General features: G+C 41.4%; 1 protein-coding gene across 1 annotated transcript; it reads left to right on the top strand.

Annotated features, from left to right (window-relative positions):
* The first annotated feature begins 1,778 nt into the window (after positions 1–1,778).
* LOC134189666 (RNA-binding protein 26-like) lies at positions 1,779–25,361 on the top strand. The gene is made up of 7 exons (XM_062658019.1): positions 1,779–1,981; positions 2,036–2,154; positions 10,837–11,036; positions 12,531–13,050; positions 18,712–18,900; positions 24,674–25,086; positions 25,171–25,361. The coding sequence occupies exons 1-7, from the start codon at positions 1,923–1,925 to the stop codon at positions 25,348–25,350; spliced, it is 1,680 nt and encodes a 559-aa protein (XP_062514003.1). The 5' UTR covers positions 1,779–1,922; the 3' UTR covers positions 25,351–25,361.
* Positions 25,362–26,668: the final 1,307 nt, after the last annotated feature.

Raw genomic sequence — 26,668 nt, 5'->3', positions numbered from 1 at the left:
GTTCCAGTGGTCTTGGGAGCTTTGAGCACAGTGCACGCAGATATTGCACGGTGCCTGGACATTATTCCAGGTCATCACAACCTGCAGCACTTACAGAAAACAGTGCTTCTGGGATCTACTCGGATCCTTCGTAAAGTCATGTCTTCCTTCTAGACAGCCGTATGCGTGATGGTCTAAGTACTTCTGAAGCAGGGTTTGCTTCCGGTACTTGTAATAAACTTTACAAACCAGACTGATCTGGTTGATCACGACATATTTATTTCTTTCTATCGCATCACACACAGTAATGCAGTTCCCACCGGGGCATATTCTAACACACGTACAACACAAGCTAAATACAGTAACAACACAAGACAAACTACCTCCCTTCAACCCTTACTAAAGTGCGTTCACGAATTAGAGCGACTGGTGGAATGTAGTTTACACCCTAAGGCGTGGCATAGTACTTGTGCAAACGGATGTAATGTTGTCACAGGAGGCAATTAACATCTACGTTTCAGAGCATATGGTGTCAATGACAAATTAGGTAACTATATTGTTACGTGACTGAAAGTGCACATATGAACGTGTTGCCTCTGGCTGCCTCGCTGGCTTGAAACGCGGTTTGCTTCATGATGCAATGATATACTAAAAATTGTACTTTTGCTATAACCCATAACAACAGACCTGGAGTTTCTATGCGCTCACTGGTTGTATGTGTCAGTTGCCTCTTTTAGGAAAAGCTATATGTACCAGATACATACACTCATTCACTTCTGGCTCAGAGAAGCGTCTGGAAACCACGAGAACTTGACTAATTTGACCATATCAGAACCAAACTGAGCAGCCATTTAGTGCATTCTTGAGCATTGATGACATCACTATGAGGACTTTCACCTTCTGCTTCCTCTGACCTACAGTTATGCTGCACAGCACAAAACAGGGATTGCTGGGTTTGCGATGGAAACATCAAGCGCCTTGCAGAGAAGGTCTAGCAAACGTTACTGTGGAAAAGTGGGCAAACTGCGTGAGGCACGTACGTGAGACGGTGGAAGCATTACAGGGCAATACACAGTGTGTTAGACGACGTTGTAGAGGAGATGATCATTGAAGTTGTTCCTGAATCAGAAGATTCCTCGTCATCTGAAACTGAAAGTTCCAAGAATGATTATGAAGACTAGAAACGGATCCTAGACGCACTCTTTCTTAGCTAACCGACACCCCAACTGGGAAGTTTACTGCGTTGGGTTACTGTTAACAGCCTGCTAGCTATAACAATTATGTACTTAGCCTTATGCAATTAACCCTAATCCCGCCTTAGTCCCGCCTTTCTCCGCCCCCTAACTCATTAAACTACAGGAAATTGGCTCTATTAACTTCCGTTACGTCTCTGTAGCCCAATGGTGAGTGTAATTAGATCCGGCAAGTGAAGAGCTTTCAATTGATACCAATATCCGCCCGGAGGGCAACATCTCTGTTGCGCAAATGGCCACATTCCACCAGTCTTTCTAATGCGTGAACGCATTTTACGACATTCCTAACTGTAACTTTTTGTCAACCACCAGAAAAGAAGTTCTTTTACTAGTTAGCTAAGCCATTTATTGAATGAAATTCTCTTTACAAGAACTTCAATTTTTAATTTATTTTTAGAAAAAGTTGTTATGATTCTATTCACTTGTTCAAGATGTTTTAAACGTCTAGCTGTTGCAGCCACCTACTATTAAAGACTGCAAAGCACCAAACTACCTCGCGCACAAAGAGCTTGAGTACGAGGGCGGAATATCCGGGCTTCCTGTTTTTCAAAGCATGCGCTTACCTCTACCTGTCTAGGTGGCTGGCTCCGTTTTCTTCTCTGACTCTGCTTTCCAGAAAGACAAAGCTACTAGCGTTAGAGGCAGTAGTATCGTCAATTTTTTATTTGTTGTCAAGATTTTGTCTTCGTCATGAATATCAAGAACGTCGACGCTCTCAAAGTTTGGCTTAGCTCTCGTTTGGAACCAATGTAAGTGGATGGAACATGGACAGACATAGATAAGCTATATTTTGACCGTTTCAGATGTGATGCCGATCCTGCGGCTCTCGCTAAGTATGTACTGGCTTTGCTGAAAAAGAACAAACCAGAAGAGGCGTTAAGGGACCTTTGTGTTGACCAGCTAGAAGTGTTTCTTTCTAGTGGTAAGGAACGGTATTAGCTGAATACAGTACTGAATATCAGTGAGATGATAAAGTGTTGTTATTCATGTTGTTGTTTATCATTGTTGTTATACTTACTTTTTCATTGTTGTTCTACTTACTTTTGCTGGAAATGGGCATAAATACGCTTTTTTGGTGGCCAAGTCGCTCAGTACCATCTTGTACTTAGTGCATCTGGTAGTTTTTAGCTTGCTCTAATAACATAAGTATAATGAGCATCATAATGGCAGTAAAGCATTTGCAGATCGGATGGCAATATTTATGCCTTGGTGCATATGAGCAGCAGAGGCATACGGTAATCTCCCTGTTTGTCTGTGTGTCTGTGTGTGCGTTATCGCTGTATCTACCTCCATGGTGGATATAACAAAGAAATTGGCTTGTATGCAGTGATGTTTTCTTGGACAAGAACACAAAAATATTTATGTAATAAAAAACATAGGGATGACTGCATACTTTAAGCTAGTGCTTGAAGAAATAGGGTTCAAAATTTTTGCAGACAAATACTCATACTTTATCTCTGAAACCAATCTCCCACAACTAAGTCCCTACTTCAGTCCTATCTAAGCAATCATTTTGAAAGCAAAACAGGATTGAAGTAGGGATTTAATTATGGGAGGTTGGTTTTAGATGTAAAGTATGAGTACTTGTCTGCGATAGTTTCGACCCCTATTTCTTCAAGCACTAGCTTAAAGTACGCAGCCATCCCTACTTTGTTTTTTATTTATAACATAAATACTTTTGTATTCTTGTTCCTGTCCTTTTATATACAGAAGTAAAGTTTCATACCAGGCAATGCTAACATTGTATAGTAGTATACAAGCTTATGATGTGGTAATCGGAGTGTGCATTCCAGTCCCACGCAAGCAGGACTCGTATCCGCACTTTCTCTTCTACCAGTTAGAAAGAACGGTCTTTATCACACACACGTGCATGTTTTATGCGAAAATCTTGTGAGGGACACAGAGATCCCAGCTGTTTGCTGGCCCACACAGAACTGCAAAAATTCAACAAAACTGTCGACAAGTTGATCGGCACTCAGACCTCATGAGTAAATCGAGGGGCATTTTAAGTAACAGGCAAAGAACGACAAAGCAAAGATCGTGTGAATGACATGAAAATCTTGTGAGTGAATGAAGATCCAGTGAGGGAAGCGAAGTACTGTCAGTCCAGGCATGTGCACTTGCAGGTAACGGCGAAAATTATCTCACTAAAACTGGCAAGTCAATTAGCACTCAAATTTCGTGAGTAGGATAAATCAGTGAGTGATAGTACCTATACTAAAGTCTGTTGGATAATTGGAGAGGACGTGGGAAAAACTCGTATCTCCTGAAGCAGACGTTCTAGCGGGTTGATTCCAACATTATTGGAAAGCTCACAAGGAGGAGGTTCCACATCAGTTAATGAATACTGTGATTGGTTCTTTATTACGACACAATTAGTAACTTCTTGTATGACATGCGCTTGGCCCTGCCCTCCTCTTGCATTTACACCAGGTGTCAGATAACTTCAAAGTCACCGCTATAATGCCCATTACTTGAAAGCTGACGGGGACCTACTTTAACTATAGGTTGATAAGTAAAACAGTAGCTAGCAGGCTTATGTAGTTGAAGCATTGGTTGAACCTTTGAACCTAAGTTTATAGCTAAACGTTTCAAACTGGAACCGTTTATTTCACTAGCAACGCCCATTTCTGCTCTTCAATTCCTTATCTATTAACCGCAGTTCCCACGTCCTCTCCAATTATTGAACAGACTTTAACACGTACGGAATGAATGAGAAGCAAAGATCCTAGCTGCTATCCGTAAGCGAAGATTTGAGCATTAGCCCAGGGTATAATGTAAACGTAGTCAGACGCTGAAACCTATTGATTTATAGTAACACGTTTGAGCACAACCTAGCAACGTCTTATCAGCTGCGAAGAGTGTCTGGCGTCGAAGGCCGTTCTTAGTGCACGTGAAGCAAGTGCCGCTGCTGTTGCTGTATGCCTTCTTACCAAGATGTCCTGCTTTTACTTGTTGAGATCTTTGTCGTCCATGTTAGACAACTGGACCATGTGAGTGAAAGCGCAACAGCCGATTGGTAGTTACAAACCGCATTATTTCCAGTTTACGTTATGTTGACGCTCGAATAGAACTCGGGTGTAATACAACGTCTTGACACTGGTCAGAGCGTAGTGTCTCGACGAAATGTGTTAACATGTTTACAGTAGGATGCTGATGTTAAGTTGGCGATACGCTGGGCTGACACTCATCTTGCGTAAGTTACTGTAAACCAGCCTTAGATGGTTGTTTCGTTTCCTAAACTAAACGGGAAGTGAATGAAAATGGCATTATGGACAACCTGACAGGTGCTTTAATTGCAAGTACTCCTTGAAGGAGCAATAACTTGTGCAATGGTGCAGAAACACTTGATAATTGACAACAGATGTGATTTTGACATTTTCGGGTTTTACCGGTATTTATAATATGGTGGCAAAGCAGCAGTCTCTTCTCAGGAGGGAAGGCACTGTCAATCAACCTGCTTTATACACAAGACCCAAGAATGATTATGAGAAAGTAGCGGTAGCATTGTGACAGATGACGGACCTCCAGGTGAAGGAGAGACTTATGAAAGAAGCGAACAGGTTATGGAAGGAGAGTATGGACAAGGGGTGAGCAGGGCAAATACAAAGGCTTCTTTTAGTCCACCGACTAGGAGGTTCTGCGAATTCTCCTCATAGTCCCAATACTCTGATCAGCTATCAGACTAGGACACCCTTGGACCCTGGTACACAAAGTTATAAGGACACTGTAGTATCCTGGCATTATATAGGTTGAAGAGTGCAGACGTTGGCTGTTTGTTTTTGAGGTAAGGGTAGGGGTTTGGGGTAAGGCCTGATAAAAATATATTAGCTTATCATTTGGTCTACCTGCCAAAGTTGGGAGAGCGGCTGATATTTCATTATATTTTTTATTATTACTGCATTACGGCATTTATCTCTCTATATAAAGGAGAGCTGTCTGTGTGTCTATATGTGTGACCAGGCATATCTCTGCCACCTTGCACATCCAATCTCTGCCAAATTTGGCTAGGCTTGAGTGTCCAGCCGGTGATCTCTCCCACGGAGGAGAAAGACCAGCTGGAGACATTTGCATTCAAAGGAAACTGCCGACTCTCTATCCTCCAATCAGGATTTTACGCGTTTGGTTAGTGTTTGTGCATGCATGTGCATTCACGATAATTGCTGATAGCAATGCACGTTGCTATTGACTCTTTACTAATGCATTTGTAACTAGTCAGTGTTCTCCCCAGGCATGTCAAGATGTGGTGGCGTGCCACGCCTCGGCTAAATTTTACAAGGACACGCCCATTCTCACCATCCCTTGGCTAACGCCACCACGCCTTGACTTATGCCCGCCATGCCTTGACTTATGCCTGCCACGCCTTACTATCTATGTGTTAGGCAAGAAATGGGAGACCAGCAGTGGTTTAGCTTCTTGTATATATGATAAAGCACCTGTTGTTGTTGTGGAAGTCCAAAAGCAACGTCATAGAGATTACTATGTCCAAAATATCCGTATGGTGTTTTTGAATCCGATCCGACATCATTTGGTGGCGTATTCGCCCACATTCCAATCCGTATGTGAGTCACGCTTTCAGCAGCTGTTTGTGCCGTGGAGTCGTTATTGGTGCGTTGAGAGAATACAAAGTCGCAAGACAAAGTACATCAATGCGTCAAATTGTGTTGTTGAAGTGATAGCCCAATTTCTCGTTCTTCTAGTGGCGTTTTTGGCACCTACGGAAGCCGATCTGGGAGGCGTTACCTGCACAGGATGTAAGACAATGCACTGATTACAGACGCCAAAACTTACTTGAACGGCATTGGCCCAAAGCCAAAGTTAGCAAAACCATTGCTCAGGTTAGTGTAGACACGCTGACAGTTTCAAAAAACTTGTAGATCTCGGCGAGCATGCCGATATGCTGCGCACGTCTTTAGTGTTGATATCGGCATGGAAAATTGTCACCAACTGCTTTGCGAACTTGTCTACTAGTGCTAAGTTACCAACTAAAGCTATTGCAATTGATTTTGTGATTTGTATTGGCTTGGAATGTATTGGGAGGCGCAGGGTTTCAACATGTATGCAGCTTAAAAAGTAGCCCGGATGAAAAGCAGGGCGCTAAAGGGTTAATGATAGCTTGCTTGTGTTGTACTCTGTCCTTTGGCCACACATAGAAATATTGTACAGCTAACATTTTAGATCAAACACAAGCACCCTATGTTGCTCTAGCACTGCATCGCAAAGCCACTCAGATGACCACGCCCACATTTGAAACAACCACGCTCACAAGTGCATTCCATTTAGCCACGTCTACACTGCCACGCCTTTGAAATATTCTGGGGAGAACACTGGTAGTCAATTGCTTTTACTGTTTGATGTCACATTTTGTTAGTGTGTGAGCTACACCTGCATGTTGTCTTTTCCTTTGTTTTCCTTTTCTTACTTTGAGGAATAGGCAGCGCATGCAAAACAACTTCTAGTCGCTCAGGGTGTTGTACGTTGCATGCATTGGACGTGCAAAGGTATGATTTGCGTATGTTGTGGTCGACCTTTGGTTGGCCTCTGTGGTAAGTTTTGAGTCTAGCGCTCTTAGAACGAGAGACAGACAATGAGAAGAGCTGGAAAGAGTCGACCCTGTTGTTTGTAGACTTGGATGGCACATGTCGAGACTGCAGGCACTTGCATCAGAGCAAAATTACATTAGCAAAGTGCCAATAGTGACACTTATCCTTATCGAGGATGCATAAACATTGAACGGCACTCTGATTGGAGGTTGTTGTTTGAGTGGCACTGTCTCCAGTCGGTCTTTCTCCTCTGCGGGGGAGATGACCGGCTGAACACTCGAGCTTAGCTGAACCCATGCAGGTAGACGGTGATGTGACCGGATTTCTCGGGAGTGCACGGAGTCCCCTCTCGAGGGGTTGCCCCCTGGGTAAAATTTCTTTACTGCGCGAATGCTACGCCTTCTGGTTCATTCGAACACATGCCTGTACCAGCCTCGTGTGGACTGTACCTGTCATTGTCTTTCCCAATGCTTCCAGAGATCGACGATTTTTGGCCGATTGAAGCCAATCTTCTAGCGCTGGCTTTTCTCTCCAAATTCTGATTGCATTTGCACTGAATTCGACCCAAGCATTTTTTGGCACTGAGTGGTACATGGAGAAAGTGTCGATTTTTACCGAAAAACACGAGAAGAGTTAGATTCATCACACATGTCAAGCCATCTACGGGTGAGTAAGTAACTGCAAGTGGCTTCAAAGATTTAGCTGTTCGGATTGGATACTCGATCCCTGGTAATTTTCAGAAAGGGATATAATTGAATGGGATATAACTTTAAATGAAACTCTTTATGAGAATTCTGTTGGGCTGCTAATTCTTCAGAACGGACTAAAAATGCATGTGAACGAGATATAGTTAATTAATGATAAATTCTCAGAACGGGATACTCATGCAACAACATAAATTTGCATACAGTATTAAATTAATTAACTTATAAATAAGTAACGAACAACTAATAATCTAATCTGCAACACGCGTTCCTTAAAAGCCTCCAATGCATTCAAAGATACAGATCGTTGTGCAGAGCGCCGTGAGGACTCTCTAATTGCAAAGTCCAGGTACTAGCCCAAGACTGCCACAGCTTTTCCAGATGCTGATTGCTGGAGGCACTGAACAGGCCCATGTCTCGACCAAAGACGGACTTGATCAAATAGACCTCTTGAATAGATAACGTTTCTGGAGGGATAAAGGCAAACAAGGGAGCAATAACTCTGGCACAATCAGCAACACATGCAATGGTGACTACCATGATCTGCCCAGATGTGTATTAATATTAATGATAAATAAAATGGGTTGGGTAGGGGATGAGAAACTATATTTTTTATCAGGCCTAAATAAAAAGGTTTCATTTTTTGTAAAGTGTTGACAAAGACAGACAGCCCCTAACAGAGACATGATGTGGAACGCTTCATGAGAATAGTTGTATGCATGCATAGTGAGTCAATACCGTTTTGTGCCAGAAGTGTATTGGAAACATATGGATGTGTGTGTGTGTGTGTGTGTGTGTGTGTGTGTGTGTGTGTGTGTGTGTGTGTGTGTGTGTGTGTGTGCATGTGTGTGTGAACAGCTGGGGGCGTGACCTCTGAGAGGCAGCTCCTGACATTTAGGATTTAGGTGTGTGTGTGTGCATGCGTGCGTGTGTGTGTGTGTGTGTGTGTGCACGCATGTGCATGCATGCATCTGTAATTGCGTGCACAAACAGCTTTGTAATTAACAAAGTTGTTTTATGCTCAGCTTCTGACATAAACATCTTGAATGTATTGTTTATCTTGCCATCTTCAACCATGAATACTTTCTTGAACATTCGCTTTTTGTAAGATATTTCTAAAGTCCATTCCCAAATAGGACAATACGTAGAAACTGCTGTTAATAGATAAGGAATTGAAGAGCAGAGATGGGTGTAGTTAAATGTGTTGTAATTAATAATGAACCAATCACAGTATTCATTAAAGGGGCACAGTCCAGGTGTTGCACACAGAGTAGCCTTGGAATCTATCTTGAATTATGCATTTTTCAAGTTCATCAAATAAAGGATTTTCATTTCCCGTATTCTCACAGAAAGAAATGATTCAAACTCTGCATCTCACAGTTTGACTAGCCGTAGCAAGGAGACCTTAGCTTTTTCTGTACTTTTCTAAAGTGATACGGTTCGAATAGAACAGTTAAGAGTTACAAAACAAAACTTATGTTTCACATTCGTCTACCTCTGTGTGAGCTTTGAATTAGATCTTGCATGTGACAAGAAATGAAACGCTGTCTGTCGTGTCGACGGTGTCTGCAACAAGCCAGTGTGGTGCAAGGAAGCACAAGGCGCAAGACGAGAGTGAATGGCAAGACAATGCTGGCAAAAGATGACTTGATAGAAAAAAGCATCCACTGCTTTAGGTCTCAATTCACCTTCAATGAAGTTTTTGAGAAAGATTCTGCTGCATGCGAAGAGGCTTAGGTCCATGACCTATTATGTGCAATAGTTTGTATGCTATTTATTTTTATACACGTATTTGTAGTATGTTTACATTTACCACTGCAGCTAAACAAGTACATTTGAAAATTACCACAATTGCATTCTAAAATTTACCCCAAAATATCATTTGGATGAGTGAATTCACAATCTATGATTAGAACTCTAGGTGTTGTAGGCATGCAGCATTCAAGGCCTATTGCTTACTAGCAAGCATGAATTATGCCAAGCAGCTATCTCTGGAACAGGCTACAACAAAAAGCCAGAGAACAGAAATTTCACTGCAAGTGTAACAAAAATTTCTACCAATGGACTGTAAAGAGAGTGAACGAAAGCAGACACTACCAGCATGTAACTAAGGTTACGCATGAGAACAGGAAAGCAAATTAAAAGGAAGAGTACCGTCACTGTCAGACAATAATATGACAGCAGGACTTTCAGAACATTGGTTGAACTGTTGCGACATGTAGTCCATCAACAGCTTCTGATCTTCCAGAAAGCAGTGTAGTAAGACAAGTGCAGTTTAGGGTCCCTCACCGTCCTAAATGTGTCACCACATTGACTGCTGACTGCCATTGCTACTAGCTGCATGATGTTTTGTATGCTGTGTTGTTGCTTGTCATTACTTCTGCGTCTGTAGGAGGTCGTTTTCTATATGAAGCATTTCCTGTTCTCCAGCACATTCTCTGTCACCAGCCTAGAAGTGAAGAAACACTATAGCCACGACATTGACCACAACTCTTTGATTCTTGAAAACTTAATCACGCAGTCACAAAACTGCACACAAGCAACAGCAGCAGCTTTGTGTTTACATTCTCGTAGACCACGTGTTTCTCTTGTGCACTTATTTCTACACCCAGACGTCAAATGCACTCTCCCCTTCGGTAGGCTACAACCAAGACGCACAACATGGTCATAATACGACAAAAGATTACAATGGTACCTAAACCTATACCTTGTTGGCTTTTGGATCGGCTATCTGAGTGTGTCTCAACACAGACATAATCGTCTCTTGAGGAAGCCATTTTAATGCTAGGCATGGCCGGCAGCCTGCACTTGAAACATGCTTTCTACCCAAGGCAAAAGTATGCGCATAAATCTGGACTTTGCTCCTTTAACTGATCTGGAATCTTCTTGTTGTGAGCTTCCCAATGCGCTAGGACATCTGCTTGAGGAGATACGGTTTTCCCACATATTCTTCTATTCAGGAATGGACTTTAGTTTACTATAACTAAGAATAATACTTTTAAGAGTTTCAGGGTGTGGGTATGTTTTGGTTTTTATGTAAATGAGGACATCGGAGAGTCAGTGAATATAAATGCATGCAGTGGAGTACAGTGAAAAATACACATGTATACTGTATTACTACTGTACAGTACATCATAATGACTAGGGCATGAATTGTTATGTTCACGCACATCTCACACATGAACATGATATGCATGTAAATTGGCATTAACATTTATGTTCTAGGGTTAGAGTTAGAGTTAGGGTTGGTATACTATTGTATTGGTAGCTGTGTATAGTTGATAGGAGATCTGTTGAACTTCAGTGATATTTTAGCAGCTAGTTGCTGTAGTGATTTGCAGTGCTTGTTTGTTTTAGAAACAACGCAGTTTGTTGATCGACTGTTTAGTGTGCTGAGGTCAGAGTCATATTTGCCATTAGCGCCAAGTCCATCTGACATGTCAGGTTTACTGCCTCGTGAATCACATTTGGTACCATTGTTGGACAGCGACGAAAAGAGGCTTGTGTCTCCAACCCAGAATAGAAAAGTTTCAGAAGACTTCTCAAGGCAGGAATCGGTATTAATTATGTTCATTGATGTTATTTTGAGAATTAGTATTATCTTGTATTAAGTGACATATTTGTCACACACACACACACACACACACACACACACACACACACACACACACACACACACACACACACACACACACACACACACACACACACATGGACAAATGTCAAGCCCTTCACGGCAACCTTAAGGTCAGTTGCGGAGATAGCTCCCCCTGCCTTTAGAGACAGGGCCTCCATGTGCTACGTGGAGGCTTAGGGCCAGCGCTACAATTCACCTGGAGCTTGGCCAGAGTCATGCAGTGGCACTGACTATGGCGCAGCTTTGGGACTGGACACCAAGGCCCACAAGTACCCGTCTGCTGCATGATGTTAGGGCCAAGCCAACGGTCATGTCCACCCCAGTCAATGACCAGGTACTCATTTATACCCCTGAGTTGAGAGAAGCAATTGTGTGTAAGTTTCTTGCTTAAGGAAATTATGCCATAGCTCGCCATCACTGTGACTTGAACCTGCAACCCTGCAATGTCTCCAAATGCACTCTCTAACCAACTGAGCTATTGTACCACACACACACACACACACACACACACACACACACACACACACACACACACACACACACACACACACACACACACACACACACACCAGTTGTGTTCAGAGCAGATTATAGTATTAAACTGTGGTATTGGATGCTGTATTTCAGCAGTTCCTAGCGAATGCTATTTTTGTGATGTGTCACTTGCTTTGTTTTTGTTCTCTTAGTAAGATGAGTTTCTTTAATGGTGTGCATGTGCTCAGCAGATTGACTGCCTCCACAATTGTCAATGGCAAAACCGGTAGATCCAGTTGTGATTGCTGAGGCTTGATCAGTTTCATAATAGCTGCACTGGGGCTTGACGTTGAAGTCTGAGGAGACCGAGGGTGGTCAGTGTAACATACTGATCTGGGAGGGATTAATAAGTTGCAAGTTGGAAAACAGCAAAATAGCCTTCAATGGTCCATAGTCTGATGACCGTTGACCACTAAATGGTTACGCTGTTATTGAGTGTGCATGTACTGCGCTACAGACCTGTACAGCTTTGATATCATCTGGCCCATGTGGTAGCCTTGACCCAGCCCCAGACACACAAGAGCAGCTTCTCACAGTAGATGTTTCTAGCGTCCTGGAAATGGTTGCAATGATTTCAGTGTATGTGTTGTATAGTGTATGCACAGTGATTGTACAGTTTACTGGTTTTGGTGTTCGAATACCCTAATGGACATTGTGTCTGGCGACAAGAACACATTGTCTGACATTTACCCTAGATGTCTGAACATTTATTCGAAGCTTGACTGTTACTGTGGCGTTCATGTTGAGTGAATGTCTGGTTACTGTAAGAGGTGATGAACAACTTTGTAAAATTGTTAGCACATAGTGTTTTACATTTGCCATAATTAGTCAAATCATTCTTTAAGAACTGCATACAGCATTATGGTTTTACTGTTTATAGATTGTTGACGAAGATGACAGGGACTTCAAGAGAACTAAGCGCACATCTTCTGCTCTCTCTGCTGTTTCTGGCTACCAACATCAAGAACAACATTCTCCTGTATCTGTTGTAACTGCTGTCAACCATGCATTACCCCATGGTCAACCATCGTCTTCAATATCAACTATATCAACAATTAGTACATCTCGGGCTAGGGAGCGTGAAAGAGAGCATTTGCCATATCGCAGACGAACAGAAGAGGAATCTCGCAGGAGCTCAAGAAGGCATCATGATGATGATATTCGAATTCATCGTCATAATGATGTAACAGAGTTTGGTCAACGTCGACGTGGTAATATCTACGAGAGGCTTGGTCATCGGCCAGAGAGTCGCCGAGAAGAGTCACATCTTGTGCCAGTGCATATGTTTCGAGGTAGTCATAGCAGTGTAGGTGACAGCGATAGCAGTAGGGATGACAGAGTTTGTCGTGATGCTGGAGAAGAGATACAGAAGCGGAAGAAAGTGTGTCCAGACTACGAAGGTAGAGTAAAATGTTAAATAGTCAGTTATAATCCATTGATTTGCTTTAGCTTAGGTGATACACACACACACACACACACACACACACACACACACACACACACACACACACACACACACACACACACACACACACACACACACACACACACACACACACACACACACACATTACATGCATACATATAGATGTAGACAATATGACACCAGATATAGCCATTTTAGCTGGTTTAAGGTGTGAGCTTTGATTTCAGCGATGAGCCGTAAGAAATAGGACTTTGTAAAGTCACTTGACTTAGTGAGTACTGTACCATACTCAAAATATAACTCACGTATCGTGACACAGATTTGGGGGGGGACACACAACCTAGTCTGCCATAAGAAATATCAATTCGATTGATACTTCACATTAACTAAGGCATGAATTGCATTTGACTGGAAAGAACAGCACTGATGCAACTTGTAAAGAAAGGGAGGTTCTAGCTAGAACCATTTTATGGTCAAATTGATAGTTGGGAAGGTGTTTTGATGGTTGAATGCAGTCCAATTGTCATGTTTTATATGCTCAGTGCTGACAGGGAAACATGCAATGCATGATTGGTGACAATAAATGCTGTAAGGCTTTACCTGATTCGTGTGAAATTGGAGTTATTTTGAGATTGAGGTACTTCTAAACAAGTATGCTTTGTGTGTACTTCTTCAGTAACTGTGCTTTAGAATCAGAATCTCTACAAACGCCCAAGGTGTGTGGCCAAAAACACTGTTGTTGCCTGTGACGGTTGGGCTGCAACCATAGTTAGAACTCTGATGTAAGTGCTCACTTATTTCAAAATGTAACACATTTTGAAAGGGAGGTAGGGGTCAGAACAACTTTTGGATTGAAAGTACAAGATAATGTAGTTTCTGCTTTTTATTTGCTTTTCTGCTCTTTAATTTCTGTCTATTTATTTTGAATACGAGTCTACAATCCACTCTCATTCTCAGAAAAATTATAGCTAGGCACAGCTTAGTATATTCAAAGCATGGAACTATCTCTTCGACAACGATGTGTTGCACGAACATGCCAGGTGGAGCAAAGTTGCTACATATTGAATGTTTTTGTGGTTACAGCATGGCCTGGCACTGTCTGTCAATTATGTTTTGTCAACTGTACCTCTTGAAAGCCAGTTTCTCATCTGAAGCCTGTGTACAGCTCTCCAAGGAACAAATATGAAGCAATGTTTCAGCTATGCTATTTGAGCAGGCTGTTCGAATTCTGAAAGGCTTCCTGCGCCCTGCTCAAGCTGTTAGTCTGTTACACTCCTAATACCGGTTTTCAGACAAGTGATCATATTGACAGGGTCTTAAAACAGATTGTAGTCTGGTCAGCGTTCAGTTTCGCGACAGTTGCATAAGTTTTTGTGCAGGCGTCATCTGGGCATCAAAAGGCAACGACAGGAGATAGCTGATCACACAAAGCTTTTGTTTTCTGCACCTCCGCTTCCACTCTTTAAGAGGAAGGTTTTACTTCATAAAATAGTAGATAATGTGGTGCTAAAACTATTTTGACTTGTTGGTAGTCACAAAAATGATCAGTTTGCTACAGCAAGTTCAAAACGACTGCATGACGCCAAAATGGTGTCTGGTACGCGAGCTATTATTTCCGTTTAATCAATAGAGCAACTAAAAATTCCCTGAGACTCCTGCGCATCAGTTATTAAGTTGTTGCAAGTAACATATCATGTTCTGTCACGTTGTGTTTTGTACCCTGCCTTGTTTAAGTTCGTTTAGGGCTTTGTTTGTAGAGTCAAGACACCCGGATGTACCAAAGATGCAACAAGCTAATAATAGCGCTTGTCTGCCAAATACCATGAAAGCAAATATCAGCGATGACTCATCAAATGATGACTGCAATTACAAGTTGAACCTGGAAAAGTGATGACTCAGTCGTTAGAACTCAACCACCTAAGGCATGCTAACTGTTCTTGAAGCACCGACATTTTGCACTCTCTACATTGCAACCCAACAAACAACCACAACGCAGCAGTTTCAAGAGCCAAGGTGCAGGAGGAAGAGTCATCCATGATATGTTGATGAATACGTTGATTCAACCATGCCCACTAGTTAAAGCTGAATGGGAACTTTTCCAATGCTTGAAAGTTGCTTCAGCGGACATGTTCAGCGGACATGTTGAGCTAGTGTATTACGTGAAGGTAAATTGGGGATACGACGTTGCAATTGGATGTTGCAGTGGAAAACAAGTGATATTGTAACAAATTATCACTTGCGAAGGACTTTTTTCCATATAATTTGCACGTTTCGGTTTCCATTTTTTCTGTGGCAAGATGGGCTGAGTTAATCAACTGCTCTAGAAGCTATAGAAATTTAGAGTGGAGTTGTGGCATTGTGGCTGTGCTTTTTCCAGAAATGACTTTTTCTACTATTAGAGTGCTCTAGACTTGAGAAGGCTTTGTCAAGAGCAGTTTGCTCTAACCTGCCACAGTGCAGCACTGGCTCTTCCCACTTGCAAGCATTGTGTCTATGACTCTTTTAACTGCACAAGCAAGATTTGTTTTTGAGGTAGTCTTGATAACAGCTTGCGTAGTACTTCACTTCAGCAGCATGAAATCAAGGTTCCTTATTCCATTGTTGTAGCAGTACTCATGTGCCATCGCGTGCTCTGCATGGTTGCATACTTTGGCTGCTTCTGCAAGCGTAATATTTATTCGGCAATCTGATACAATCTTTTGCAACTGCACTTGCTTAATTAATTTTTGCCATTTCTGACACCGTAAATAAGCGAGAAACTAATGATTGAAGAATGGTACGTCCTGAAGACGAGAAAATCCTTGCAATTGATCAACAGTGCCTTCAGTTGATTACAATGAGTTTATGCTTGGTTAATTATTGGCTTTCTGCAGCCGGCGTTGTTGCAAGTGCGGATTCATCATGCCATTTCTTCTGTTATTCTGCAGACGTCTGGGGTTTGTCTTGTTTGTGTAATTTTGATTATACAAAAGATGGTAGTAGCCTCTTGGATTATTCTCTGTAATGTACTGATGCTTGGAGGTGAGAAGAAAGTGTCAGTAACGCAGGTGCTGCTTCTCATGTCACTGATTTTATGTTATGTATGCTGGTTTGTACAAAATCTATATATAAGTGACATTTTGTCTTGTCCGTCCCGCCCGCATGCGGAAGTTGTGTCATGGTAACGGGAAGTAGACCATCGTACGCATGCAGTGTGGCGGGACGGACGGATGGATTGGCGCACTGACGCTGCCGGACGGATGCGATTTTGACTGGCTTTGCACTCGACTCGCTGGAGACCCCTCTCGGGAAATTGACTTGCCGGGGACCCCTCTTGGGAACTCGACTCGACTTGGCTTTTTTCCGTCATGGAAGTTGGGTCAAGCTAAGGGAGAAGTAGACTCGGGGCGGGGCGGGTTCGATTTCCACTGCCTACCGTGTGCGCTCGGACTTGCTGGGTGTAGGCATGTTTAATATAGATGTTAGAAATCGAAATAGGACAAAATTGTCTAAGAACAGAAACTTTAATGTTACCTTTTTAATTAATAAAAAGTTGTGTTGCTAAATTTACAATTTAATTAATAACAATTGCTGTTTGTAATTTCTTTAATTAATTGAGAAATTCATGTAACTGTATGAGTCTAGATCGCTAGTAGGCAGGCATGACGTGCGTACTCTAAACATTGACATACACTCGGCCTGCCTCGCACTTCCAAACCAAGTTTGTGCTTTTAGTTTTTGCTTATTTTGATTTCAAAAAAATTAGTTACACTAATTAAAGTAGAAACAGTTCTCGAAAATGTAAGACTTACAATAGAATTATATAGAAAAGTGTGAACACACCAGACGAAGATGGTCTGCTCCCTTCACTCACGTATAATAAAATAGTTGTATCAAGAAAACCGACCACTTTTGCAATTACCAACAAAGTGCAATAGCCTTCAATTTGAGTCTTCTGTTGGTTGCAATCAAGAAACCTTCCTTCTAGAGAGGTGGCAGCGGAACTTCTCGCTACAGCAATCAGCCCACGGACTAAGACCAAAGCGTGCTGCACACAGCTACTCCTACGCATACGCTCACATGTTACTTCTGCCATACTGTCGTTGAATACGTTTAAACTAGGCAGTAATGTAGTTTTTTCTTTGGTATTATGTTGCATGCTTGTCTGCCAGATCAGCTTTTGCTGTATTAACTATAATTTGTAGTTTGGCTATAATTAATTAAGAGTTTGTAATTTTAAATCAACTGTAAAGCCCAAATTGCTCTACAATTTTTTACAGAATGCTGTCCCATCTTTAGTATATAGTGCCCTTTCTGATGCTTACCATGCCTGATTTATATTCTAGCTGGAACACTGAAGAGTTTGTAAATGTGTTCATGTCAATGCCAATGTTTCTTTCCTTCGTCTGCATGAAATCAAGTGTTATGTAGATGACATGTGGAGAGGTAGCAGCAAGGGAGCTACTCAAGAACAGATTGACAATGCCATTTCTGCTGCACTGTTGCTAATTTTCAAAGACCAGAGACTATCTGGGAAAAACAATGATTGGGTCAACCCTTACTTTGCGTGTTGTATGTTCGTCATGGCAATTAGTCCCAGAAGAGTGATGGCGAACTACTTGTAGACAGCAATACCGATAGTTTCATGCGCTCTATCGCTTCATTGAGGAAGATTGGGATCCATAACAGGGTCAACAAGAGGTGCTGTTAGCTGAAGTCGCTCTGGTAGTTGATGGATCGGTAGCTGATGAAGACATTGTAGGCATTGACACTGTTTTGGTTAGCAGTGATATTTCACAAAGCAGATTTTTGTTCAATTTAATTCTGGTTCTTTGTTGTTCCAACAGTTGCAGCACACCCTCAGTTTCAGTTCTAGAGCTGCAAATCGAACAATCCCCTTGATGTGTTCTAATCACAGTGTATAAAACACTCTAAGTTCTAATCTTGCTCTGTTGGGGTAGTGCTTTTCTGTTTCCAAGACGCTAAGTATTTTGAGACAATTTCTTTAGTTGATTTCTTGTCTCATTGTGAAGGACAGATTGTGAGAAGTTTTAAGATCCAAGTAGCTATCATTTGGTGGTTGTTGGATTACCAAAGTATTTATGGGGAATGGTGAATGAAAGTTCTTTATTAGATTAGATATATGTCTGTATTGTCTTAAGAGAGGACACCATTGCGGCCATGTGCACAATATAAATAAGCTCTTCGTTAGTCATTCATTCATGTATTTATAGATACTCAACAATTTTTCTTGACTTGTAGACTGGGTGATCTTCAGTGCAATCGTAACGTGCTAATGGGACTTGATTTGAAATAAGAAACACTATAAAAAGAAATTCTTCAAAGTCTAAGTCTTAATTTCTTAGACAAGAGAACCGATAGTTCATTTCATTGTAAAATGCGACTAATAATGGACAACAGAAATGCTGGCATTTTGTGGATAGCTTTTGTATCATATGCTCACACCAACAGACTGTAGCTATCACTAGACAGTGCTATGTAGGTGGCATTATTTTTACACACACAATTACTAGGTGCATGTCAAACAGAAGTCAGCGATGTTTCATGTTAATGTATTAATTAATTAATTATGTAATGTAGATATTAACTACCTAACACGGTATGACACACATAATTTGGATTGTTTGTTTCTCAGATAAAGGCTTTTGTTTTCGTGGTGATCACTGTCCTTACAATCATGGATCTGATGCAGTTATAGTAGACGACAGGGGAAGTATGTCTCATCCACCTACAACATTTTGTCCTCCTAATATTCGTCACAGAGGAATACGACCTGGGCAACAGATACCTTCACAACCACCACATCCGATGATTGGTTTACCAGGTATGTTTCTGGACTAGTACCATACATTGTATTTGAAATGTTTACACGTTACTGGTGGCTACATGTTTGAACTTGCCCAGTTTTCTTGCACAAATTGAAACATTTTCAAAAAATATTTACTGTGTTATCACTACAATCTGCTTTCATGAAGTGACAAAGATGACTTGATTGTCAGTTTTGATGGTAATTGCTCCTGGTACAGTCAAGATTTTGTCTTGATTATCTACATAATGAAGTCTTTATCTATAGTGTAAAAGTTTGTTTTGGTTGGTGATTGCTGATATATTGATTGAAGTCATTTGTAGTTTTGTTAATTTGTAGTACATGGGGACAGTCCAACAAATTTCTCATTTGTGTTTATGTAATGACATGTTAACTGTCGTAAATTCTGGGGCAGTACATTCTGTAGTGTATTCTATTGTATCATATCTCTTGCAGACTTCACTAGAAAGCAATCAAATACTCTTGATAGAAGTCTCTGCCATTGTCGCACTAAAGCACCTAACTACCTGAAATATGTGTATTAATAAACAGCATTTGGTATTATGCAACTTTAGTTAAGCTGAGCATAGTTGTTTGCTATATATGTATAGCAAATACTATCTTTATCAATGACTGTGTTCACACTAGGGTTAGAAAACCCAGATTTGCACTAAAACATTTTAATTAATAGCACGCTGCTGTGCTATCATGGGCAAGGTTGTTCGCAGATGTTGAGCTAGCTCAGGTTGCCTCTAATTAGTCATAATAAGCTGTGTTAACTGAGGACTGCAACTGATTGTAATCATGTACTTGAGCTACGCTACTTAATTCCTGCCAGAATTGAAATGTCTTCCGACCGCTTTCTGTCTTCAACTGCTTTCTTTGGGTTTAGGGACCACATGTGTGTAATAGAACAGCAACAGCAGATATAACAGCGCCTTTCACTACTGAATTCTATAAGTCGTTATGCTGATTTGATTTGCTCAAGTAAAAACTGCCAGACCAACACAAATTAGAGCAATCTTTGTTGATTCATTGCTGTGATATGCAATATGGATAAACTGGAATGTTCTGACAAGCAGTAACCCTAGCTAAACCCTGCTCTAACCCATTCTCTTGCTGTCCGGAACTTGGCAGAACGTGTTCTGCGACATCTGGACACAATCAGGAGGGCGAGAGGCGGGAACACTTGGTACTGAGGAATGGGTGAAGGGCTTCAATTTTTCTTCACGTTATTAAAACTGGCTTTTTTAAAAGCCACTGAACAAAGTTAGGAAGAGTCTAACCTATGACGCTTATGTTGTCATGACGTCATACACTTTTAGTTTTCATTTTTCACAATGCGAAACGTAAAGAGAACTATTTTAGGGTCTACAGTATTCTCAAGAAACTTAACAATCAATGAGGTAACTAATAAGTTTTTAGGAATATTGCTAATTTGTAAATTGTGACCTAATTATTGTGTTGCTATGTATCCACAGCAGGGTGTCCCTATAGTGGTGTATATTATTGTAGGTAGACAGGCATGTATGTACAGTACCGCGTGATTTTTTTGTTTGTGTTTTGGCATTGTTCAAATAGTTTATTATTAAATGTAACTTTAACTTGTTATTTCTGGGAATTAGTAGTTTACTAAATTACTACAGTATTTCCCGTGCAATTATCCGGTTCGGGCAACCAATTATTCGACTCAGCCAACCAATTATCCGCTTGGGGCAACCAAGTATCCGATTTCTTTCTGCCAACTGTATTTCACGAATCAGATTATCACGTTGCGTCACTGGTTGTTGTTTAATGCTTTGAGTCACAGTCAAAACTCTGTAATACGCAGGCAGATTGTTAGCACCGTGGGGAAAATGTGACCCGCTGTATCTGCAACTGAACAGCTCTGCTCTAGCATCTCTCTTACAAGATCTTTTCGCAACAACCTCTTTGACTCGAGAGAAGGAACCACTGCACCACCGACAGTGACACTATTCGCCTAGTGAGCTGGAGAGATCGAATACTCTGAGGTCTATTGCATGAATGAAGACCTTCTAGCATTTATTGCACGGTATTGAAGCCAAACGCCACTATTCAACGAGGATATAAGCTCTACGTACGTAACTACGAGCGGAAGACCACACACAAGTGACTTGTGTACGTGCAACACCTGGTGTTAGCCTAGACATTTTTTATGTCTTATGTTTTTGCTGTTAGGTGATGCATGGAGGCTGCAACCATGGATGTAAATCTTGCAAGAGTACGGTACTTGTCACTGCATGTCTACCACGTGCGGGCATTTGTAGAGGCAGACATCTGCTCTTGTGTAATTATATACTTCTGTTCTGCTCACCTAGCTCAATCTGTCAGTGAGATCATGACTATCATTGATGGTTCTCCTGAAATACTGTAGACATACATTTACTTTAGCGATTAACATGTGTTTATGTTTCACTTGACACACGTACCACTAGCTAGGTATGCAGGTTCCTCACAAACAAGAGACTACATACAGTATACAGACAAGAACATGCACTTACACAAAGCAAACAGACAACACTACGTAGTATATAATATGGGTGTTCTACGTATCTTCTAATCTTGCTGTATCTGTAGCTTTGACAGTAAGTACATGATAAAAAGCGTTCAGAGTTGAAGCCCCTGTTACTTCTTTGAGTCTGTCAGGACTCAAATGTAGCAGAAGCTGCCGTCTTGCTGTGACAAGAGTCTGACCCTCCATTGCAACAACAGGACCATGCTCGCTCAATTTTCTCTTTATATGAGCCTTTAGACTCTGAAAGCAGTTCTCGATCGGATTGAGGGTGCAGCTGTAGGGAGGAAGACGAACAAGTTTACAGTCCACACCGCGATGGCATTGGGCATTGTCAAAGACTACCCTGAAAGAAGAAATTTGTGTGGGAGAAAATTGTGCTTTTTCTAGAAACATTACTACTTGTGCGGAATTAATTTGTGCGACAATAAGGCCATGCACAATAGATCATGCGCAAGGGAAAAATATATGTGGAATTCATTTTGTGCGATGGGCTTGTGATTACACAAAATCGCACGGATTTTTCTCCCACACAAATTTCTTCTTTCAGGGTATGTACCAATTCCGGCCATGACGAGGTACCATTGGTTCACCAAAGTCACATTCAAAGAGTGATCTTATAAACTTGTCAAATTGATCTCGACTAGCTTCACCTATAATTGTTGTACTATGTATGACTCCTAGACCAGGGCAAATGGCACTCATATAATGTGATATTGGACGTTCGTTGATTGTCAGCTACTCTTTTAGCAGGAACACCTCTCACAGACCTATCTCGTGTTCTAGCTGTGTACATGCCATACCCAAATTCATCTACGTAGCAGAATCTGGCTCCTTCCTTGCTCATGCTCCCTTTGCAACCATTCCGCGTGCCTCTTTCTTGCTTCTTTATTTTCTAGAGTTTTTTTCTCTGGAACCAGTTCCATCTTTTCTAAGGTGATGAACTGGCCTTCCAACTTCCTAGCGATGGTTGACTTTGATAGCTCTAGATACTTCTACTGTAATAGTAGGGTTTGCATTTCTGCTAGAGTCAGGTTTTGGCGATCTTTGATTGAACTCAAACAGAAATTCTACAGCTTCCTGGTTGAGTTTTGGGCCCTTCTGCTCTTCTCGTCGTTTGGTCGTATATTGGTGTTGGCTGGAAATTGGATACGCGGTATCTTCTCTAACGCCGTAGAGGACTGCTATTTCTCGGTATGATAATCCCCGCTTGTGTGCATTTATAAGCAAAGGTCTTACTTTGTTGCTGATATAGTTTTCTCCGTGTTTGATGGTAGCGGGAGCAACAGGGACAACATCAGTACCAAGCAATATAGGACGCAAGAAGCACTACTGCTATGCCTAGCAATGACTGAAGTATTGCCTCGTTCAGTAATGCGTTAGGTACTAAACAGCGCTTCTCTAACTACATTGCTCCTAATTGAAACCACTAGTTGGATAATTGGTTGCCTCAAGCGGATAATTGATTGGCTGAGTCGGATATTTGGTTGTGCCAACCGGATAATTGATTGGCTAAAGCAGATAATTGGTTGTCCCAGTCGGATATTTGCGTGGGAAATACTGTAGTAGTGTGAGTGCCTACAATGCTTTTTTAAGAACAGTCATGTTGCAAATGATGCAGACAGCAGATACTAAGTCTATATGTATTTCTACTATTTACAAGCAAATGTGCTATATGTTTATTTTGAAATGGCGTAACCAAGTTATTGATATTAATAGAAATTTAATTAAGCTACGAGTGTAAAGGAAGGACACCACAATAAGTGGTGGACTGCTTTGCGAGAAGCTCACTCTAAACGGGCTGAATTGACTTCCGGTCTGTCTGTCGGTATGTCGCTATCTATCTATGTTTGTAAGCGTGTGTCATGCTCGGGGAGTTGTTGAGCCAATCAGTAGTCGTTTTGAGACACGTAAAATAGGTGATGTAACGCTAGCTCATCAGCGTGAATCACTCTCGGGAATTTGTTGAGCCAAGCAGCAGTCCTTGGGACACCAAGAATAGGTGACGTAACAATCCCGCGCATTATGACAGAAAAGCCAAGATGTTGTAAACATCCATTTTACGGTCAAACTGTCGTCAAACCGAGAAGCGCAGAGTAAAGTTCAGGTAATAGTTGTACGTGTTTGTTACTTTTTACAGAAGAATTACAAAACAAATGAATTCATCATTCTTCAAGAAGCCAAGCTAAGGTCCCATGGGACAGTGCACCGTTGCATGCGCACCACCAACATGTCATCCGCGATCTTCAAGAGAGCAATATGGTCTAAGTAGGACTGATGATGAACGGTTGACGTCGTCTTGCAAGAAAGATTTGTAGGAAACGTTGACGCTGCTTTCTTCTGGATCCGGTCGCTAGATGTACATGATGTCGCTTCACAGTATTTTTCATGCAGCTAGGAGATTTGCATCGATCCATAGCTACAACGAATTAGCAGAACGAAAGATGGTGACGGTTCAACAAAAGCATGATAATATTCTGATGGTCCATCTTAATAGTTAATTAATTTATTAACTTCCAGTGATGCAAGAGCGCTATACATGCAGAATTGAGAATAACGCAGATAACAAGCCCGCTTTGTGCAAGAGTTGCGTATCTATGATGCATGGGCATGCATGTGCTGAATTCGAAGTAGTTTGGGATATTGATGGAATTTAGTTAATTATCTTTAATCACATCGCTAAACCCATGTGTTTTCAAAGAATTACCATTTACATTCTAGCAACAATTAAGCTAACGATTAATTAATGATAATGACAATAAATAAACAAATTAATAAATATACAGTGATATTTACAATAAATACACACACGGACAGACACAGACACACAGAGACGCACGCGTGCGCGCGCGCACACACACACACACACACACACACACACAACGTCACTTCTGTCACTTGTGCTCAATTCGAAGTATCTATAGTGTGAGACATTGATTTAGCTAATAATCTGTAATCACATTGACGCATCCCTGTGTTTTCAAAGAACTATACATTCTAGCAACAAGATAATGATTAATTAATGATGACAATAGATAAACAAAAATTTAATAAAGTTTGCAATATTCACAATAAATACACACACACACACACACACACACACACACACACACACACACACACACACACACACACACACACACACACACACACATGCTCGTAGCTCTGAAGCGACGGTGTAAACACAGCTTCATTTAGTAGGTAGTAAGATAAATAATAATTGTGTACTTCTTAATAATTGATCATTTATCTTTGCAGATCCTTTTGGAGGGAATGGATATAATCCAGAAGCTCCATCCTATGATGGACAACAGTTGCCTCCTCCCCACCCACCTCATCCACCTTTACCATGGGCACCACCTCCTTTACACTTACCCCCTCCAGGTGGATCATTTGGACCACAGTTTGGTTTTCCTGCACATCCTGTTGGGACCATTCCAAGGTTTGATCGTGATTGGCAACGCACTACAGAAAAAGACTCATTAGCACGTGATGGTGGAACTCCAGTTGTCGCAGTCGTAAGCAGTAAGCCTGTCTCAGACTCTCAGAATGGCAATAGTAGGACTAAGTTTACGGATACCATTTTGCTGAGACGAGTACCACGGCATCTAAACAACATTTCAAAAATAAACGCTCATTTTCGAAAATTTGGCAGTATTGTCAACATACAGGTCTGCACGTGAAATATTGAAATCACATGCCAATCAGTGGCAGTACAGTAGGATGTAAGAGTAATAGCTACTCTTGTTTTGCAGGTGGGTGTTCTAGGAGATCAAGAAGCTGCTTTAATTCAATTTTCATCTCATGCTGAAGCTAAACGGGCTCACGATTGTCCAGAAGCTGTGTTCAATAATAGATTCATTCGGGTGTTCTGGCATAAGGATGACACAGAAGCAGACACAGTAAGTGGCTGTCATAGATTGCATACACTGTAGTAAAAAAGATACAAGACATTATAACTGTATTTTAGTAGGAATGGCTACACAAATCAGCCAAAAGCAAATAAACAAGTGTGGATGGTTCAATACTGTACCAAATTGAGGGTGCCATGACAAACTCACACTGGTACAATTTTTCTGTAATGGTGAGTTGGTCATGACACCATTACTTTGGTAGAGTATTGAACCATCCCAGGGTTCCTGCTAGAGATTTTGGGAGCGTGGTGGGATGGGCGGGTCTATGTCTAAGTTGGGCATGCACACTTGAGCTGATCTTAAGTGAGGTATATTTTACGTTGTAGCTATTGCATGTAACATACGTTAAGTGCTGTTGCAAGGAAATCAACTCCGGCCGCCACTCAGCCCTTCTTAGCGATGTTTATAGGTTGTGCATGTGCAAGTTTCATGGACGAAACTACAGAAAGTCTGTCTAGTCAGGCATTGATTGACATGCGCTGACCAATGTTGTTGATTCGCAAGAAGCCATGACTAGTCTAGAGTAGATTCTAGGTGCTACACTTCTTGGACAGTGTCACAAGAGGTGTGCTTTCTGCATCACGGGAAGACCATCCAGGACTATATATGGCAATGCATCCGGGACTGCAATTACCACAAGTACGCACAGAGCTAGGCTATTATCCCGCGTTCTTTTGTAAGAGCCTGGATTTGTGGCTAATGTCACCTTTACTAAGTAATATCGTATTGTGTTTCAGTACTGTAGTATGGAATTCTCATACATTTCCTAGCTGTCAAAATTTGGACTCCTATCTACCGTTTCTGAGCGTGGCGCAGTGCCATGCTGTCACACTGTAGCGAGAACCCTGCATCCACACTTGTTTGTTTGCTTTTTGCTGATTTGTGTAGCCATTCCTACTAAAAAAATACATTTTATAATGTTTTTGTGTCTTGTTCATTCACTTTTTGCATGAACATTACGTACTAAGTGCATACTGCTAAAATGTGCCTAATAATGAATACAAACTTCCAAGAATGGGCATTTTCATTATTGTCTGAGTGAAACCAGTGTGGTAGACGTTACACTTCCCAGTGTGTACGGTGCACTTGAATACTCACTAGGGGTCACTCTGCTATGCTAATAAATCTAATTACCTTGGCCACTAGAGTTACCTTAAGAAAGTTCAACTATCCATACATCTTTTGAGAGCATATGAAGTACACTTTCGTAAGATGCATTTAGTTTTTATGTTAAAGGTGCAGGCAGGGTCACGGTCGGACATGCGCACTTGAGCCGATCTCAAATGAGGTAACTTTTGCATCGTAGCTATTGTATGTAGTATATGTTCAAGTGTCTTGG

This window comes from Corticium candelabrum, chromosome 14 (assembly GCF_963422355.1).
Source record: "Corticium candelabrum chromosome 14, ooCorCand1.1, whole genome shotgun sequence".
NCBI classification, from domain to species: domain Eukaryota; kingdom Metazoa; phylum Porifera; class Homoscleromorpha; order Homosclerophorida; family Plakinidae; genus Corticium; species Corticium candelabrum.
The sequence above is the reverse complement of the archived record's forward strand: the minus strand, read 5'-3'. Positions and strand labels throughout refer to the sequence as shown.